The following is a 21,965-nucleotide window of genomic DNA, read 5'->3' as shown; positions in this document are numbered from 1 at the left end:
TAATTCAAGAACGGTGTTGCTGTCAGTAATGTGAGAATCCAGGATAATAAAAGTATCATCCACATATCGAGTCCAATGTTTGATCCCATTAATTTTACCTATAATGTGAATGTATTCGAGGAAATCTACGTAAATATCAGCGAGGATACCAGAGGCCGGTGACCCATCTCCATTCAAGACGACAACTTTTAGTTACAAGTAAGTCATATGAGTTTTCTTTTTGTACATCATTTTAACTTGTTCTTCATCCACTCATATATTCCTTTTTTTCTCATTACAGATGTTATACACGTTTTATTCGTAGTATTGACGGTCTCACTACACTCCTCAGCATAGTGTTCTTATTTAACAGTCAGCAAGATCTATTAGACGAGAGGACTTTGTACCTCAATGTGTTTTTAACTCACTAATCATGATCACTGTCACTTCACATCATTACGATTTTTAATTTGTTTGTATATTATGTAATCATTGTTTTACTACTGAAGATGGCCTTGAGATTAGGCTGAAACATGTATAGACTTTGCTTCATCTAACAGATGACTTGACTTGTATTGATAGGAGGATTTTATAAATATTTTCTTTTGTAAAGTGATAACCGTCAATACGAAATGAGATTCATAACTTGCAAAGGTGGGGCATTGCGGGTTGGATCCACTGATTGTTTTAAATTCATATCCATTTCATTCATGTTCTTTATTCTGGTCAGTGGATGATTTTGAATTTTTAAATTGTCATTACATTTAATTTCATTTGGTTCAATTAAGGGCCAATGACCTAATGTTATGCACCTTTAAACAAGAAGCATCATCAGGTTTCATAATTACCTAGGTAAGATGGAGCTTGTTATGTAATTTAGTGACAGTGTGGGTGATCCTGCTCTGAACAGTAGCGAGCTGGTATCGCTCATGTTCATACCAGAGAATCTGTTGGGCGGTGGAGTGCCTGGTTCTGCACGTGCTGTACTGTTAACGTTGTGCGACATTGCTGTGCCACCCCAAATAGGGCTGGCATGCTCGAAGATTGGTCTTGCTGTAGACTTGTGCAGCAGGGGGCTGGTTTTCTACAGTAAGCCCATTTTCTGCACTTATCGGCATTAAATTGAAAAGGCGCACATGTGCTTGGCTTGTAATACAGTTAATGCGATTGCCAAGAGTTGGGCCTCTGTCCAGGGTGACTCATAGATATCTTATTTTCTTAGTCCACCTGATTACTTCACAGAAAAACATCAGGCAGGGTTAGCAGGCTTGCGTTCCAACAGCTGGAACCAGAGGAGATGGGTCCCTTGTTTCTTGGCACAGCCAGTGCACTTTATTTTTCATCTTAATTTGTGTAAGGATTTCTGAAAGAAGAGGGTCTTGTTGTGGGTGATGCTCAGTCCTTCGGCAGCAGTCTGCGAGTGCTAATGATAGAAGAGATTTACTCTGCTAGCCTGTCCACATTGTCTGGGCTTTTCATGCTGGGATTGCTATTTGAGAGGATACTTCGGTTCAGAAGGATAATTTTACGGTCGTAGATTGGAATGTGGGTAGGGTAATTACGGGAGAGGAGTATGTTATGAGAATGGGGAGGTAGTCTGAATCAAAAAGGTCTTTGACTGGAGTTCGAGGAATTGATGTACCATACTTTATAGGCGATGGCAGTGTCCAGAGTGTCTGGCAGGATGTTAAAGTTGTGTGAGGAGGATTGTGGTGAATTAGGCTGTGGCTAGTCAGATGGTTCTAGTTGCAGTGATGGGCGAGCTGGATACCTCATGAGCTCATGGGGTACTAAATACACCTAAATATATTTAACTAGCTGTTAACCCGCTCACGAGGATTTTGTAATTTGATAAAAATTACTTGTTCCTCAGTAATGCACTAAGACATTATCTGTAAATCCCTAAAGTTTAAAAACTCGCCGAAAATTGCTTTTCATTTATCCCAGAACCTCCTTGTAAACCACATTTGTGGCATTGCCTTTTGAGGATAAGATGACCAGGCTACTGACAGACCTAAATCTGGAACACGGGACTTGGAACTCTGTGTGAGAAATAGTCCTCTTTTATGTCAAAAAGTTTTCCTTTGTTTCTAAAAGAGATTCCAAATATCAAATTTCATGTCTGTAACATGTTACATTTGAGATATAATGTAGATATATTCATTATAAAAACTGCCCTGCTCCTTGGCTGAGTGGTCAGCATTGAGGTCTTCGGTTCACAGGCTTTGATTCCGGGCTAGGTCGGGGTTTTTAGTCACGTGTGATTAATTCTTCTGGCTCGGGGACAGGTTGTTCGTGTTTGTCCCAAAATTCTCCTCTTCATATTCACTCAACACATCACATTACCAACCACAACAGTAACACGCAATAGTAATTAGATCCCTACATATACGGTTGCCATCAGGAAGGGGATCCAGCTGTAAAACAGGGTCAAATCCACATGTGCGACACAGTTCGCACCCACAACCCCACAGGTGTGGCTAAAGTGGTAGAAGATACTCATTTTAAAATTTCACCTTTTTTAAAATTCTTTTCAGCCCCTTAAGTAGATTTTCCAAAAAAAAATTGTGTTCATTTTTAAGGAGATGCCAAGTACCAATTTTAACGTCTGTAAAATCATTTTCTGGGATATACAGTGGTGGTCAAAATAATAGAGCCACCTGGCAAAGTTTGGAATAAGGTGCAAATTTATTACTAGACATGTTTTTACTATGATGGAAACAAAATTTTACGTTGTACAGGAACCATTACAACAGTCACATTGTACCACAGTCAGTTATGTAGATAACACAACTCAAACTAATCAATAATATTCAAAAGAATACCACACCAGAGGGTCAAAAAAATAGAGCCAATTAACACAAATATTTTGTACTTGATCTCAGTCTTATGAAATTTACAGGAACAGTCTTTTTTTCATAGGAGTGCATTAGTACTTCGTGGGTAACCCTTATTTTTGAGGATTGCCCTGCACCTCTTACATAGAGCCAACTAAACGCCTGCATTTGTCGCTGCTGATCGCATACAGGCTCTCTGGATTTCTTCCCAAAGTTTATCTAAAGATGTAGCTTTTGAGAGGTCAATTCTCTTGTCTATGATCTCCCATAAGTTCTCAATGGGTGATGCGTCAGGGGATTGAGGTGGCCACTCTAATACTTCGATATGGTGATCTTGAAAAAACTGCCTTATGATCCTTGCAGTATGTTTTGGATCGTTATTGTGCTGAAATTTCCATTTCAGCGGCATTTCCTCTTCACCATAAGGCAGCATCACATTTGCCAAGATGTCTTTGTACATTTCTGCATTCATTATGCCATTGATACGGTGTATTGGACCAATGCCGTACCATGAAAAACATCCCCATACCGTAACACTTCCGCCACTGTATTTCACAGTTTTTAAAGTGTACTTGGGATTAAATTCCTGGTTTGGTGGGCGGTGCACATAGACTTTTCAGTCTGAGGCAAACCTATTATACTTGGATTCATTGGACCAAAGGATGTTCCTCCACCAAATATTAGGTTTTTGTACATTTCTCCGGGCGAAGGCCAAGCTTTTCCGAACATTAGCTTTTGAAACGTGGCTTCTGTCTCGCAATGCGCCCATTCAGTTTTGTGGATCTCAGTAGTCTTTGAATCGTTGAGGTTGATGGTTGAACATCATTTTTGTCGCTAAACAAAATGGCCTTGTCATGGTGTTGACAAAAATGGGTCTTTCTTTACTTCCCTAGTGATGAGCCTGTCTATGCGAGGAGTAGTTACACGAGGTCGCCCCCTGTTCTCCACCTGCGGCTTTGTTTGTTTTGCCAGTCTAATGGCATTCTGGACTAGTTTTTGCGAAACGTGTAAATCTTTGGCTATTTGATTCATGGACATCTCACTATTGAACATCCGGAATATTACTATACGCTCATCATCACTTGTATGTTTTGCTCTGCCCATCTAGAAGAATGTAAACAAAACAAAACCAAACGTCAATTTACATACAAAATAATATTGAGTGGAGGTTTGTTGACAAATAATATCGCTAGCCCCTAAAACAACTGCAAAACATCAATTTGAACAGGACTTCTGTAAAACGGCTCTATTATTTTGACCCATAAGATTCTTACGTTTATGCCTCTTTTCGGACGTCTAGCTCAAGCGCTTCCTTTCGCACGACTACAGATAGCAGCAATGTCTTCCCTGATGTTATCTAAAAGGGAGTGACAACATGGCACTCGTGGAGATTTTGCGAACTAATATATATCGTAGTTCTTAATCCCGTCAATAGAGGTGGCTCTGTTATTGTGACTGCCACTGTATGTATCCTCATATAAATAATTAAACTCCGTCCTCACTTATTTTCACCCACCACCACCCACCATAAGTGGATTTTCTGAAAACGGACATTTGTGTTCTTTTATTTTTAAAGGGGATTCCAAATACCAATTTTCATGTCTGTAACATGTTAGGTTTTTGTGATATATTGTAGATAATTTCGCTGCTGTAGAATCCTGGAGCTGACGTTGCCATGGTTATGGTAGTTCATTACTTTATCCGATTCCTAGAGCAGGGGTAGTGTGGTGCAAATATCTCTGTAACGGTTGGTTTTAGGGCTCACGCAGTTTTGTTCTTCGCGTCAAGGGGATTAAATTGAGCTTTGTCTCGTCCTTGTATGACAAATTCAATAATATGCCTATATTAGCCTATTATTTTTCTCCCCCCTATGTGCCCCCCCCCCCACCTCAAATTGTTTTGAAAATAAAATACAGCCCATGTTACTCGCTGGCAATGTAGCTCTCGATAGGTGAAGTAATTTTTAAAATTGGCTCGGTAGTTTGAGTCTATCTGTTACAAATATACAAATTTTTCCTCTTTATAATATTAAGTACTAGCTGTAGTACCCGGCATTACCCGGATAGTTTCTGAATGTTTACCTTTAAGATTTGTATTACCAGTTATGTGTGAAGTGAATTTTTATAGAATTCCTTTTTGACTTGCAGACTGATATGTTACGATCTATTATGTAGTTTTAGAATTATTTAGACGTGTTTGGTTTCAAGTTTTAGATTATTTAATTTTCAAGTAAAACTTTGTCCTTACGGACGCTCGAATCGACTGGGGAGTATTTGATCCTGTCAAAAATTAATAACTATATGTATTTAGCCATCGCACTATATATACAATGTACAGGATTTCAACTCTCAATGAGACTGTACCCCTCTCGCCCCTCATTCCAAAGAGATAAAAATCTGGATTGTCACCATTCATCTCGGTGACCCAGAAAACTTAGATTCGACACTATTTTCATTTATTTTTATATCTCACTCCCCTCTCACCCCCACCCCAAACGGGGCTGAACATGAACTTTAAAAATTCAGAGTGTCGCTATTCATTTCACGACCACGAAAACTATGGATTCAATAATATTCTAGATTATTTTTATACATTACACCCTTCGCCCCCTGCCCATAAGGGTGCTAGAGGTGTCTTACTCCCACGTGGTTTGTCTTCTGATACTAAGTCATAAGTGTACCAAATTTGGTTGAAAATGCTCCAGTGGTTTAGGAGGAGATGTCATACATACACACATACAAACAATGACATTTATATATATTATTTTTATACTTCACCCCCTTTCCATCATCGCCCAAAGGAGTCCTACGAGTGTCTTACACAACAGTATATTTTTTCCAGATAGTAAGTCATATGTGTACCAGTTTTGGTTGGCAGCTGTGCCCAAACGTACTTGCATAATCTTGCTGCTCTAGAATCCTGGAGCTGACGTTGCCATGGTTACGGCAGTTCATCTACGTTCATCCTAGAGCAGGGTTAGTGTGGTGCCAATATCTCCATAACGGTTGGTTTTAGGGCCTTAAAACATGGTTTTTGGGCCCATAGGGCTTGCCGAGTTTTGTTCTTTGCATCAAGGGGCTTAAAATGAGCTTTGTCTTGTCCTTGTATGACAAATTCGATATTTCACCTATATTAACCTGTTACTTTTCTCTCCCCATCGCCCTCTGCCCCCTCAAATTGTTTTGAAAATAAAATACAGCCCATGTTACTTGCTGGTAATGTAGCTTTCTATAGGTGAAGTAATTTTTAAAATCGGTTCGGAAGTTTTTGAGTCTGTCCGTTACAAATATACAAATTTTTCCTCTTTATAATATTAGTATAGATATGTTTTTTAATGAAATAATTTTTCACTTGTAAAGTGATATATGTATTGATTTGGTGGACCAAAACCTAATACTGTTTCTTAGTATCCAGTATTCGGGAATAGTTCTAACCCCACTGTCGGCAGCCCTGAATATGGTTTTCTATGGTTTCCCATTTTCAACACCTGGCAAATGCTGGGGCTGTACCTGAATAAAGGCCACAGTTGCTTCCTTCCCACTCCTAGCCCTTTCCTGCTCCATCGTTGCCATAAGAGTTATGTGTCAGTGCAATGTAACGCAACGCAACTTGTGTATATTAAAAAAAAAAAAAAAAAAAATCTGCTAGAACAATGATGCATAGACTATGATACAGTCTAGGTCTGTTGGGTTGAATGTGGTTCCTGGTAAAATGTAACATGCCAATATATTATTGAGGTCCCTTGCTGGTAAGAACCTGGATGGTTGTAGCTTCAAGACTAGTTTCAGGGGTTGGGACCCTGTGATGTGAGACTGGCTCACATATATGGCAGTGCCACCATGGGTACAGGCAATTTTGCAGTCTCATTGCTTTTGATAAATTTTTTCATAAAGTTTCCCCTTCTTTTATTGGTTTGATCATGCTGATTGATTTCCTAATTTGCATGAGACTTAAAGGAAAAGTGACACAACTTCTTGTAATATAGCGCATTGTGAGACATCCAGTGAGAAATGAAAGTGTATTGTTTTATCAATAGTCCCATAGTCAATTGAATTCACACCTTTCTTGATTCTTAAAACCAGAATCATTGATTGTGGTTTACTTCTGAGGAACTGGAGCAAAGTGAATTTTTTCTCAGGGCATAAACCCACAAGGCATGTCTGTCAAATGGTTACTTTCAAATCTCTGTACCTGGAGTGCCAGAAGAGAATGATTTATATGCAAGCCTATTTTCCTTCCTTCCTTCCTTCCTTCCTTCCAGTTGAAGAGCTGTTGTACTCTCCTTACATAAATATATTTCCAGCTATTTATTTTCTCTATGCAAGTTTATTGTATTTTCCCTTCAAGGCTTCCCGTGCTGATAACTTAATTCCTGGGACCAAATGGCAACAAGTGGAGCAAATCCAGCAAGATATTAGAGACTTCAAGGCTATGAATAAATTGGATAAAGTAATTGTATTGTGGACAGCAAACACTGAGCGGTTCTCAAACATTCTTCCTGGTCTCAACGACACTGCTGATAACCTTCTGTCTGCTATTAAGAGGAATGCAAGTGAAGTTTCGCCATCAACTTTATTCGCTGTTGCATCAATTTTGGAAGGTGTAAGTTATCTTTGCCTGTTTTGTCAGAAATATGAAGATGGTTTAAATGCTTTTTCAGTGTACTTGGGAACTACAGTTTTGCATAATTTTTGGTTTTATAGATTACAATTTGAGATCTTTGGTATGTGTGTGTGTGTGTGTGTGTGTGTGTGTGTGTGTGCATGATAATATGTAAATACAGTAGTTGCCTGGTGTTTGTAAATATAACCACAGTCCGGCCCCGCAGTGTAGGGGGCAACACATCCGCCTCTCACCTGGTGGCTCTGGGTTCGATTCCTGGCTGGGTCAGGGGTTTTTAATTGTAATGATTAATATCCCTGGCTTGGGGACTGGGTGTTTGAGACGTCCTTAATCTTCCTTTCCTCACACACAACATTCCACGCTACCGCCATTCGAATTACATGCAGATTCATACAATATGGTGTCGGTAGGGGCAAAAGATCCACATCGGTCGATGCTCCAAACAAATAGCATTTAAAAAAAAAAAAAAATATATATATATAAAACCACATCTCTTTGTAGCCTTTGAGAGATCATCAAACTCCATTAATAAGGAAGCATTAGTTATGTTCTGAACAGTGTAGTGAATATCCAGAGGTCCATATCAAGAATTTTCAAGCAGGGATGTTGCTAAACAAGTACATAATGGAATAATTTTGGATGACAGCCTGCATTCGCCATCAGTCTTGAACTGCATCTATCTTGGAACCATTATGTGGAGCAACCCCAAGCTGAATTTTGCAGGACTCTATTTGGCATTCAAAGTGGCTAAAACACCATCTTTTCTCAAACTGCTAGGAACAGGTTACATGAGACCCACCTGCATTTGTGACAGCCAATGTAAGATGTAGATCTCTTGAGTCTCCAAATCATGCAGCCCACTTGAGATGGCAAGAAATCATACTGCATGGATTTCCCAGAATTGTCATACAGCATATCTGATTGCAGACAACTGACATTTAACATGGTAGTGGCTCATTGATGTTCTGGGATGGAATTATTCTGTATTACTGTAAACCTCTCATGGTAGTTCAAGGCACATGGAATACTCTTGAAGTACCGGGACAGCATTCTCCAGCCAATAGTGAAACCTACCACAAGGATTTCAGAGATGATTTGATTGTCCATAATGCATTTGTACTGTCCACACTGGATTAGCTTGCTAGTTTCCTAGATATGAACTTGATTTAACATGTGTATGATACATGGAAATGAACTGTTTAGACATCCTGACCATTGTTATAATTTACAAGACTTACGTAGAATTGCCAGCAACAAATGAGATAAATTGGACCAAGAATGGCTTGACAACCACTCATTCAAGTATGTATCTGAGCAAGGGGATGTGAAAAACTCAAAACTGAGAAACCAATTATGTGATCTTGTACAGAAATATTTATGCTCTTCAGTTTGTTGGAAAGGTATCACAGAAAATGCCAAATTAAATAATCTTCATGTAGGTGTCTCAAGTCTACAGATTACCATTGTTTCCATGTAACACAGGACACATCTTACCAATGCTATGGCAGCTTCAGTATCTTCCCCTGACTTACTTTTTACCTTCTTATATTGAAATCACTCATTAATCAGTACACTGTCCGAGCAGTTGACTGTCATTTTCTCACTGTCAGGTTCTTCTCAATTTTACTCTTTCAATCATCATCATCATCATCATCATCATACTCCAGTCCAGGTACAGTCTATTATATTTACATTTCTTATATAAGCTACTCAAATTTGTAGACATTACCTGCTTTATACAGGTGATTCTAAGAACAAGTGATGTGCTGTATTAAGACTATCTTATCTCGCTCAACAAGTTATAAGGCTGGGGGTACAGAGAGCGAGAACTTTACCTCAGCATGGAGTGCTCTACAAAGGGTGGACTTTTTAAGTTCCCTAGTTATGAGACTTGAGAGATACATTCTTATCTATGATGGTAGCCTACGTTTCAGTGATCTTGATTACCAGCTGCTTTCCAAGTTGGTCAGTTTTCTACTGGCAAGTCTTTTTCTTACCAGCAGTGAAGATGAGAATATTGTTAGTGGTGAAACAAACTTTGCTCATAAGATGACAAGCTATAGTAAGAAGCTGCTGTACTCATTCAGTAATCTATCAGCTCAGAACCACCATTGTTCTTTAATTTTGGTACTACCCATGTATTTTTAGTTTCTATTTTCTTCTTTTGGAATGTAGTACTTGAAATTAGATTTAATATTCTTTATTCTTTTGAATGTGTGTGCTGATAATTATTTTATCAAAAATTCCCTTCTGTTTCCTTCTTCTGAGAACTGTTTCTATGAAGTGAAATAATAATAAAGGTTGATGATACAAAGCTGTCATAGATAATAAGAACAGTAAAATAGTTATGACAAAGGCACGTAAATAAAAATAGCATCAAGATAAAGATCTCAATCACAAGGTAGAAATTAAAGCTTTGTAGGTAATATTTAGTGTCATACTACTTCAAATGTATGGCACATATGCTGTACAAAAATGCAGTTAAGCATTATGGGATGAAAATTTGCATTTTTACACATCGACTGTCATACCTAATATAACACTCCAGCCCACTCCTTTTTTGTGATGTTCTTGTTATCAAACAGGAGGTCTAAACACTAACTACAAAAGTCTATTACTTGAGGGCACTAAAGGACAAATATTCGTGCTAAGTAGCAAATGTGCATAGGTATTATAATAAAGGGCTTCAAACTACACTATTGCACGAGTATCAAAGTTCATGTGGCCCTACAACGTAAACTAGAAATGTACAAAAGTGATAATGCATGACAACCAACTTGTTAATTGTGTGTAATTAATTACATTGTGTGTAATGTTGTCTATTTGCACATCTCTGTTGCTGTTTACTTTCCTGCATTGCCCAGTGAAATACAGTAATAGCTGTAGGTAGTAAGGGTCAATCAAATAGTATAGTCATTAACTCCTTAGCTTTCTGCCAGAGCAAGTACTTGGGCTCCCATTACTGCCGCACAGTGTCGGCACGAATATGTACTTGAGCTCGAGTTCAGCTTGGCCTTAATTGCTTTGCTTTTAGCAAAAAATGAATGCAAGCACCATCTGTTGCACATTATTGGAATCTCAAAGGTATTATCTTCGCAGTAGTGCTGCTCTATGTATCCTCCTTGCATTGCTGAACTAGACAAGAGGATGTCACCAGCTGCCATTCATTTACACTGACTTCCTCTTATTGCATGGTGTTTAGAGTTCTTTGCTAAATTATATTGAAATAATTTATTTAGTGAAATTTCAGGTGAACCTAGCAATTGTGAATATATCTGTAGTAATGAAGACTCTGGTATTCAGTATTGTTTTACTGGCAACAAGTGGTGGTGACAGGATTCCACACTACCGTAAATTTGTAAATTCTGTTCCTGTCCCCGATAAACTAAAATTTACTAGGCAAGCAGGTTTGAAAAGAGATATTTCTGACAATTTTACAGAAGTGAACTACTTCTAATTATTTTTTGAATGATTTTATAGTTTTAATGAAAATTAAATTTTTTTTGTTTTCTTGATTGTGTGCATGAGTTTTTAGAACACTGTGGAGAAAACAAGGTAGTTTGACAAAGACAGCAAAAGAGTGTATAGTCCTTAATTTGTATTTATTCTTTGAATGGGCGTTCCCATCTTCATCGGTTTTTGTCTTCGATGTACATCCTTCTTTTGATAGAATGTTGCTTGCTTCATTATACATTTTTGTGGCACAATAGTTTGGTAACACCTCATTCTCATATATACCATATTTTCTTGCATAATTAACGCTCTTGCAAAGTGGAGAATAAGAGATGTTCACGTATTTGACGCTCCCACTTCTTCGAACATCCATCCAACTCCGGATGTGTTTCGAAATAGACGTAAACTACTCAAGTAGCAGCCTTCCTATTGCAAAATCGGGCATTCTGAAGACTGGGCAATGTGCTGTTATCAGTCGATAGGAAATACCATTGCACTAACTCAGTGAGAGAATCAGTACAGAAGCCTTTCTCGTGGACAGTAGAGATTTTCTTCTGATGACACAGAGCACAGTTCTCTGTGAAACGTAAAGAATTTTACTTTATTTTCTTGACACGGCATAAGCCCAAAAGCCTATACAGTATCATGTCTTACAAGTTTGGGCCGTGAAAGAATCAATGGCAATATTTTACTAGTGGCGTATGGGACATGCGTTTTCTGTGATCTCAAAATTGTTTTAGTCCACATTGAGCAAGTATTAGAGTAATACTGCATCATATAAACTCGCAATGATCAGATACGCCGAAACATATGGGAATAGGGCAGCGGGCTGCAAATGTTGTGTCCGAATGCAACGTGCGCTACCATGGTAACAGAAGTGCACTTCACGTGACCAACAAGTCTTACAAAGCATTTCGCGGACAAAAAAAATGGCAAGTTTCCACAAGTAGAGGATCTGCTGAAATATGAATTCGTTATGCAACATTGAATATGCCCTTTCTCGCGAAATGCTGTATTTTAAAGGAAAGAAATAGCTACTGCTCATGGAATCAGTGTTTCGAATTTGAAGGTTAGCTGTGGCTGGATGAGGAGAGATTTTCTTTGACAAAGAACAGTATTAGGCAAAAAAATGCTGAATGATTTCAACCAAAAAGTAATATATTTTCATTGCTTTGTGATTGAGACTTGTAAAGTAAAGGAATATTTGACCTCCCAAATGGGAACCACAGGTCAGGCGCCTATTAGTTTCCCTATGCCACAATGTCAAACAATCGATAAGAAAGGGACGTAGAGTAGAGTTTTATTGTACGCACTAATAGAAGCAAAAAATAACAATGTACTGCAATGCTCGATGTAACAGCTGATGGCAGAAAACTTCCACCTTACGTTGTTCTAAAATGAAAAACAGTGCCTAAAGGTAAACTTCCACATTCATATCCAAGAAACAGGTTGGATAGACAAGTCACTCGTACAAGATTGGATACGAACAGTTTGGGAAAATCTAGCAGGGTCTCTCCTTCGATGCCTGGCCCTTCTTGTGTTGGACAGTTTCTTTGCTGTTACGTCATTATGTACTTGCATGAATTGTACTTTTATTAGTTAAGAAAAAAGCTGTTTGTTTGGGGCGTCGACCTAGACGGATCCTACTTGCACCATATGTTATGAACCTGCGTGTATTTGGATATTGCAGAAGTGTAAAGTGTTGAATGTGAGGAAAGGAACGTTAAGGACGACGCAAACACCCAGTCCCCAGGCCAGAGATATTAATAATTTACAATTAAAAACCCCTGTTCCGGCCGGGAATTGAACCCGGGGCCGCTGGATGACAGGTGGACGCATTGCCCCCTATACCGCGGGGTTGGTCTAGTTAAAGTTTATTTAACTTCAGGTCGTATTGTTAGCTCGTAACGGGAAGAATATTTTCCAGTGTTGCTACTTCAGAACCATAACTTACCTGATGTACCTTATTCTACTTTTCAGAAAAAAAAAATCATGCCGGGATTTTACGCCAAATGACGATAACTGCAAATGAGTTGAACCAATACTTTATATTTGATATATCTTTTAAATGTAAATGAATCGTAAATAATTTTAAATATCTGAATTCCTTGAATGATTTACGCATCCAAAGTTTTTGCCTGTATTTTTAGTCGGGAAAATGCGTTAATTACGCAAGAAAATACGGTATATATTGACTTCCTTATTGCCTGGTGTTTTGAGTTCTTTGCTAAAAGAGAATGAGGGGGGAGCCTTACCTTTCAACAGACCCAGCTGAAAACTGTAAACTTGATGTAACTGGTGTGGACTACTTTTTGATTTACCATACACTGCACTACTTTCCAAGCCACAGAATATATTCCGGGAATGCATATGTACTTCCATTAACTTCTTGCTATCAAATTCTTGTTTGTCTAATTTAGTTTAATACAGGGCAGATTTGTATGCCTCTGTCTGTCTGTCTGTCTGTCTGTCTGTCTGTCTGTAATTGTGGTCTTTCTAGAAAGTTTTAAACTATATTGAACATAACTTCCAGATATAATGAATGATCCTGTACATTGTGCTCTTGTTGAAAATGAATCAACTTCTAGTGTTGGTTTTTTCTTTTTTTTCCAGTGCACGTACATCAATGGTTCCCCTCAAAATGCATTTGTTCCTGGCTGCATTGAACTTGCTGAAAGACATAAAGTTTTCATTGGAGGAGATGACTTCAAATCTGGTCAAACAAAATTGAAATCTGTTTTGGTTGATTTTCTTGTCACTGCTGGAATAAAGCCAGTTTCAATTGTTAGTTACAATCATCTTGGAAACAATGATGGCAAAAATCTGTCTGCTCCTCAGCAATTCCGTTCCAAAGAGGTTAGCATGTTTCTTTATAGTAATTTCCTTGAAGGAATGAACTGTATTATTAATAGCTGTTGAATTACATATTACAATACACTCAGATTAATTAAAACAGTGGTACTGTAAAGCAATCTATAGAATATTATATTTCTAATCAGAATGGCATTGAAGAGAGCTGTGTTAAAGAATAATTAATGTCAATAAAATGCAAATTAAGATCTCTCTTGTGGAATATTTTTTTGTATTTCAATACTGGCATGTGCTAACATTTTGAAACATTGGTGTACAATTAAGCTCATTGTTTCCAAATTAAACTTGGAAACCATTTGCTTTAGCAGGATCAAGTCGATCAATGCTCATTCTGTAATGTTACCTATGAGAAAAACATCAGTTTGTAAACTCTATGAATTTGAAAGTATATCATAGAAGTATTTCAGACTGATAGTAGCTGATATGAAATATTCTGGGATGGCAGCCATGCTGTTTTGAAGAGAGGGGGAAACTTGCTAGGGTTCCGTCCATGAGTGACGTCGCAGCTAAGTTATTGGCCCCGCCCCCTGCTGCACGGCCCACCGCCCAGGAAGGATGAAGTGAGGAGCTGGAGGGCATTCCCCTCTCCACGGCTCCCTGGAAATATCTGGATGTCCAGCCAAGTGTGTCCTGACCGAGAATGTTCCAGGTGAACCTGTCTTCTGGGTTATTCTCAGTTGCTAGGCCTGGTCCTTACAAGGTGGGCAGATAGCCAGCCAGCCAGCCAGCCAGCCAGTCATTCAGTGTTGAGACAACTGTTGTGAATATAATAGAGTGGAGTGAGTGTTGTGTTGACTGTTGTTTGGAGTACAGCTATGGAGCACAGTGCTGTGTGGTACTGCCGTGAGCACAATACAGTTGGTGGTCATTGTTGGAGTGCTGAGACTGTCATCGTAGTGAACTGTTGTGAAGTGCATTCAGCCGTGGAGTTGCGGAGCTGTGCTCAAATTGTCTGTCATAAAGCAAGTGCCCCAGTTGTCAGCACGGAGTCTGGAGGTCAGCGAGATGTCAAATGGAGACTGTTGCAACTAGCAACAGTGGCTTATTGCAGTGGACAGTGCACTGTATGTGAAATAAGAAACTGTAGTCTCTAACTATGACTTCGTTCACGTGTCGATCAGTGATTGAGAACAGAAACTGTGAACTTGGGTCTGTTAGTGTGCAGGTAATAGTAGCTAAATACATTTTAGTCACAGAGCAAAACTCGACAAATTGTGTATTTATTTATCTCCCTTGTCATGTTACAGTATTGTGCAACAAACTGTTTATAATTTCACTTGTAATAGACAATATTTCAAGGAAATCACAATCCTTTTTTTAAGCTGGTAAAAAAAATTGTTTAATGCATTAAGAATTCACGAATCTTAGGAATGGGAATAGTCTTTACAACAGTATGTTGTGATAATACATAATTTAATCCATTTCAAAATTATAACGGTTGGGGATATCCACCAAATCAATACAGTCCTACAATCACTCTTAGTGATCAATTATATTTACAAAAAGCACAGTACATGTTTTGGCTCCTAAGAGCCATCTTCAGCTGTTAGTCTTAAATTAAAATAGGATTCAACCTTGGAGTATTTCCCTCTTCCATTAACACGTGCTGGCAGGAGAGGCATATGTTTTAACTTTAAGGAATTAAATAATGGCATTGTTGTAATTTGAAGAAATGGCATCTTTTGATTTTAGATTTTAATTAGGACTATGAACTTCTTTAAGATTCAGGTTGAATGTACTTGATACATACTGTGTATGCAGTGTTTTAAATGTTTGTTTGTGCACACCATCATGTAGACTGTCTTATTTATGGATATTTTAATTTAGACTATAACAGCTGAAGATGGCTCTTAGCAGCTGAAACATGTAGTTTTTTGTAAGGCTGTATTGATTTGGTGCATCTCCCCAACAGTTATAATTTTAAATTTCTGAGCCAATACGGAACAAGGATTGAAGTTCTTAACTTGTGACTTAATCTAGTCTTGTATAGGTCGGTGTGAGAAGAGGGAAGAAGAGGAAACAGGAAAATGTGTAAAAGTACCAAAGGACTAGGACAATCTTCTCATTCTCATACATTGCCATTTACAGAGACAAGCTCTTTCCTCATCCTGGTTTCTCTTGATCCATTTCTTCTCACCCACTGGTGCAGCAGATTCATGACCTTCTAGCCAAGCTTCCACGTGGCTTCCAAGCCATATTGGGATTGCGGGAAATGAACTTGCGGAAGAAGCTGCAAAGGAAGCAGTACTTTTAGCTCAGAGACCTGTCAATGTACCTGCTAAAGATATTTATTCTTGGCTATGTCGAACCATCTTGGCATCCTGGGAATCAGTGGCTATATATCAAACTCCCAACAAGCCGAGAGCAATTAAGAAGACAACTACCGTGTGGCGTTCTTCTTTCCGGCCTTCACGGAGGGAGGCCATAGTACTGTGTAGCCTGAGTAGGTCGTGGACATTCTATGCACTCTTATCTCCTAGAGAGGGAAGACTCCCCAGTGTGTTCTTGTGGTGGTGACTTCACCGTGGCCCACATCCTCACAGAGTGCGCTGACCTCTCTGACCTAAGACGATGCAGGAAACACTCGAACGCATAGTAGTCAATGACGTGACTACTGCTGATCTCGTCATCTGCTTTATGTGCGACAGTGTAAATGTATGTAAATTGAAAGTGTACCTGTCACTCGGGGAACACACATTCCCTTTTGATTAGTAATTGTTTGGCCTAATTCAATAATTTTTTGTTTTATTTTGTACTGAGTTTCCAAATTCCTTCGTTGAATATTATTTTTATTTTATTTTAAATTTCTTTTCCACTAATTTGTTCAGAAAGGATGATTACCTAGTTATACTTCCTATCTTTGAGATGGCGCCTGTAGTTAAACGTGTGTGAAGTTCTCTGTAATTCGCCTACCGAATATCAAAATATATCACACATATTTACCGTGAGTGGGATCCACTAGATTTATAAATATATATATATATTTCATTTTTAGTGCATCAAACATGACCCTCAAAGCTGTGAATGAGAAGATTAGTGAATTTGAAAGACGTATGTCTCAATTCCAAGGGCGCCTGGAGGAAGCTCTAACTGCTACTAACAATGCCACTAATCCCAAAGAGTTGTTACATGTGCTTGAAAGTGACTTTCGTGACTTTCGAGAATCGATTTCAGCGGAAATATCAGATTTGAAGAGAAGTATAAGTGAAATTGAACAGCGTCTTGAGATACAAGAAGCATTGTCAGATGAAGCGGCCCAATACAGCAGACGCAATTGTCTCCTGTTGCATGGTGTTAAGGAGACTGCTGGTGATGTGTACAGCAAGGCCTTGGATACCATCAGAGATAAACTGCAGATTGAGCTGAATATTGAGTGCATTGATCGATGTCACAGATTAGGGCGACAACAGAGATAGACTGCTGATGTGGTGACTTCAGGAAACAGGCCAATTATCATAAAATTTCTTAGATATCAGCAACGAGATAGTGTGGCGCGCTAAGCGGCTGCTAAAAGGCACTAAAGTTCTTATTACTGAATCTCTGACAGCTACAAGGAAGGAGATGTTCCGCAAGGCACGTGATATATTTGGAATGTGTAACACCTATATGCAAAATGGCACGATTATCGTCCTCACAGCCGATGGAAAGAAGATGCACTTAAACACTCCTGCAGAATTAAATTCTTTGATTAGACGGTTAGGCGAAATTAGCACTAGGAAATAATTATGATTGTGTTCTTGTTATTGCTAATGTATACTAGGCCAATTCTATGTTTTAGGTTAGTTATGGTTAGCAAGTGCGTGTGTTTGTGTGAATCAGCTGGAAGTTATATTTTATGCTATTTCGAGGTAAGCCGCTATCTGTTTATTCTCAACTTCTGCCTGAGGATTTAAGTATAACAATGTCATTCACTTCTATTGCAAGCATAGACTTGGACACAGACACCACCCCTCCTTTCTCTTTGGCACCGACTTCTAGTTTTACTCCTCTTACCCCTCTTTCTTCCCAGATTCTCTCTTCAGATCTATCTGTTCGTAGTATTTTAGAAACGGAAGTGAAAGAATTTCCACGCGCTTTGTTGTGTGCTCATGTTAACAGCCAATCTGTTGTAGCTCACCATGATGAACTGAAAGCTATATTTGAAAACAGTTTATTTCATATAATTGCTGTAAGTGAGAGTTGGCTATGTAGTTAAATTCCTTCCAGTATGGTTGAAATACAAGGGTATCGTATTCATCGATTTGATAGGATGAGCAGGCGTGGAGGTGGTGTTGCATTGTTTTGTAAGCTTAATCTCAGGAGTACAGTGGTAAAAACTTCTACCACTACTACAAATCCTGTTCCTGAATTTATGTTTGTTGAAATTATTATAGACACTGTTAAAGTACTCATTGGGGTTGTATATAGGCCTCCAAATGCAGGGGGCATTGGTGAGTTAGAAGACGATTTAATGAGACTTTTACCATCTTATGAACACGTGATTATACTAGGCGACTTTAATACAGATTTGTTAACTTGGACTAGTGAAACAATACGTTTTCGAAATATTTTTCTCTCCTGTGACATGACGATATTGCCCTCGGAACCAACTAACCACGTTCATACTTCCACCGTTTCTTCCGATTCATTGATTGATCTCATGATAACCAATAATCCACACAAGGTTCTTAAACACGGTCAAATACCTGTTCCTGAAATATCAACTCATGACCTTATATACTTAGCGTATTCGCTAAGAGTTTCTAAATATAGGTCGAAATACGTGACTTTTAGAGACTTTAAAAATATAGATTTCAATCACCTAAATGAAGATGCATGCAAATGTCCTTGGGGTGACATAATACTAATGAATGACATAGATGAAAAACTGGAAAATATTAATTCTCATATTCATGGACTTTACAATAAGCATGCTCCTAAGCGCTGTGTGAAAGTAACACGGCCGCCCTGTCTGTGGCTGACAACTGAAATTAAATCTTTGATGGCTCAGCGTGATTCGTTATATAGACGTTACAAACAAAATTTATCAGCTGACACATTTGAACAATACCGTGTACTGCGAAATCGAATTAAACAAATTATCCGCAATAAGAAATTTGATTACTTCCGGCGTCTATCCAATAATATAAACGCTGGTAGTACTTGGCGACAACTTCGTTCATTAGGTATTGGAAGGCCTCCTGTGAACCATGCTAAACCAGAAATACCAGTTGACGATATTAATAGACACTTTTCAACAGATGTTTTTACTCCTGAACACGATATAGTGCAGGCCACCATCAAGTCTATAATACGACAACAATCATCTGATCGTCCATATTTTGAATTTCGAACTGTTTCAGAGTCTGAAGTGAGACGAGTACTGATTTCAATTAAATCTCATGCGACAGGGGCTGATGAAATCCCTATTTTCTTTATTACTAACATTATGGATATAATATTGCCGGTTATTACTGACTTATTTAATGCATGCCTCTCCCGTAGTTATTTTCCGACAAAGTGGAAAGATACACAAGTTGTCCCAGTTCCAAAAAGGTCGCCAGCTAATGTAGCATCCGACTTTCGTCCTGTATGCATTCTTTCAGCACTGTCTAAAGCTGTAGAAAAATTGATCTATAGCCAACTTGAACAATATCTGGAAAAATATTCTCTGCGTGACCCCTTCCAATCTGGTTTCAAGAAAGGACATAGCACAGGGACGGCACTGTTAAGAATTACAGACGACATTAGACGAGCTATAGATGAGCGGAAAGTGACTATACTTATTGTACTTGACTTCACTAGTGCGTTTGACACAGTAAATATTGACATATTATTAGCAAAACTACAAAGATTTAATCTGAGTCCCTCTGCTATTCAGCTCTTTGCTTCGTACCTCTCCAATCGGCAACAACGTGTTGTCATAAACGGCACTACCACAGACTGGAAGACGAAGCAAACAGGTGTCCCACAGGGATCCGTGCTTGGACCTCTTCTGTTTACTCTATATATCAATGATATATCTTCTCAGTTCAGTAACTGTAAGTATCATTTATATGCAGATGATCTACAAATATATTATCACTGTAAATCTATTGATATTGAGTTTGGAACTCATCAGATGAATTCCATTTTAAATCTGATTAGCTCCTATTCTAATAAGAATTGTTTATTAATTAATCCTAAAAAGACACAAGCTATTATAATAGGGCAGCAAAGGCAGTTAAATATCCTTAATAAGAAATTATTGCCTTCACTTTTGCTTTGTGGTGTAGCTATACCATTTCAGAAGTCGGTAAAAAATCTTGGAATTATCATAAGTGACACTAGATTGGAGTGAGCACATAACAAGCATCTGTAGGAAAATTCACTCGTCACTTCACCCTCTCAAAACTCGCCAATCACTTCTTCCACTAAGCTTGAAAATTAAACTTATCCAGACCCTCATATTTCCCATACTTAATTATTGTGATATTGTAATGATAGATGCCACCATGGAACAGACACTAAAATTACAGAGGGCAATGAACTCATGCATTAGGTTTATATTTTCAATTAAATTTTCAACTCATATCTCCCCCTATTATGAACTTCTCTCCTGGTTAAAAATCGATAAACTAAGACATCTTCACGTTGCTACTCTCGTATTTCGTCTGCTGAATGAATCTAAACCCCAGTATTTATCCTCAAAGTTTAATTTACTCTCCTCCTCTCATGAACACAACACACGATCGATTACGACACTATTAATTCCTGTGCATCGCTTATCTTCATTTAACCGCTCCTTTCAAGTGTCTGGTGCAAGGCTATGGAATTCCCTTCCAGTTAGTGTTAGGAATTGCACTTCCTTAGCTTCTTTCAAGCGGTCTTGCCGAGATTACCTATTAAATGTATAACCAGCTTGTATGAATGGCAGTATGAATGGAAGAATGAATGAGGTTAGGATTTATATTTTGTTAAATTATTTCATTATTCTGTTTTATAAAGTTTATTAGATATATGGTTAAGTGTAAGAGAGGGCCGTGAGCCTTAAATTCGCCACAAATGAAGACATGAAATAAATAAATAAATAAATAAATAAATAAATAAAACAAAAATCAGGAGGGCAGGCTTAAACACTTGTTGAGGAATATTTTGATAGATTTCCAATCTTGTACTGTGAATCGTACAATAAGAAGAAAGCTGTATAAAGATAGGAAAAAGACACAAAAAGATAAACATGAATATGAGTTACAGGACTAGGATACAGGGCAAATGCAGGAGAAAAGATTCCAACAGGTCAGTATAGTCCTTATCCTTAAGTGTTTGTGTGTGACCTCTCTTTCATAGCTGCTGGGCTGAGTGGCTCAGACTGTGAGGTGCTGGCCTTCTGACCTCAACTTGGCAGGTTTGACCCTGGCTCAGTCAGGTGGTATTTGAAGGTGCTCAAATAAGTCAGCCTCGTGTTGGTAGATTTACAGGCAAGTAAAAACTCCTGCGGTACTAAATTCCAGCACCTCAGTGCCTCCATAAACTGTAAAAGTAGTTCATGGGACGTAAAATCAAAATCTTCATCATAGCTACCTCTTCTCACACTGACTTGCCATTGTGTTTATCCTATTGTACATTCTGTTTAGTGTTCTCTACACAAGACTTAATCATTTACTGGTTCCTTTTCATTACCTACCATGACATTTAGTTTATCCCAATAGCATCCGCTCCCCACCCTCTTCAGAGGGTTTGCCTTGCAAGGACTACATCAGGCTTAACAGCCACATAAAATCAGTAATTCCAGAACTGGGGGAAATTGGACTATCTAGGTTGTTATTAAAAATTAATTTGGATGTGCATATCTAATAATTTTTAGTCAGTTTACTTTATTAAATTTTGTATGACTTTCCAAACAGAGGGAACAAGGCATATGCAGTGGTGATGGAGCAGTCTTATTTGTAACGTCTATTGCATTTCAATACATATTTGAATAGTTTCTTTGTTTTTACATTATAGATTTCCAAGAGTAATGTCGTTGACGATATGGTAGCATCCAATCGCATCCTTTACAAGGCTGGTGAGAAGCCTGACCATTGTGTAGTTATCAAGTATGTGCCATATGTAGGTAAGTATACATGCACTTGGCTATCATTCTGTATGAAGGAGATTATAGCTTTCTTATTGGACTTTTTACTAATGCTTCTACTTTTTTATTTCCTTAACTTTTCTTATTTCTGTAGCAATAGTCACAAG

General features: G+C 38.3%; 1 protein-coding gene across 4 annotated transcripts in view; it reads left to right on the top strand.

Annotated features, from left to right (window-relative positions):
- The window catches only part of Inos (Inositol-3-phosphate synthase), a 91,015-nt gene that overhangs the window by 60,940 nt on the left and 8,110 nt on the right, over nucleotides 1–21,965 (top strand). For all 4 annotated transcript variants that reach the window (XM_067136367.2, XM_067136369.2, XM_067136366.2 and 1 more), the window contains exons 5-7: nucleotides 7,164–7,418; nucleotides 13,506–13,748; nucleotides 21,729–21,837. In XM_067136367.2, the coding sequence (XP_066992468.2) occupies nucleotides 7,164–7,418; nucleotides 13,506–13,748; nucleotides 21,729–21,837 (607 nt within the window). The remainder of the gene's footprint in view (nucleotides 1–7,163; nucleotides 7,419–13,505; nucleotides 13,749–21,728; nucleotides 21,838–21,965) is intronic.

The sequence above is a fragment of the Anabrus simplex genome, chromosome 1, assembly GCF_040414725.1.
Source record: "Anabrus simplex isolate iqAnaSimp1 chromosome 1, ASM4041472v1, whole genome shotgun sequence".
NCBI classification, from domain to species: domain Eukaryota; kingdom Metazoa; phylum Arthropoda; class Insecta; order Orthoptera; family Tettigoniidae; genus Anabrus; species Anabrus simplex.
The sequence above is the reverse complement of the archived record's forward strand: the minus strand, read 5'-3'. Positions and strand labels throughout refer to the sequence as shown.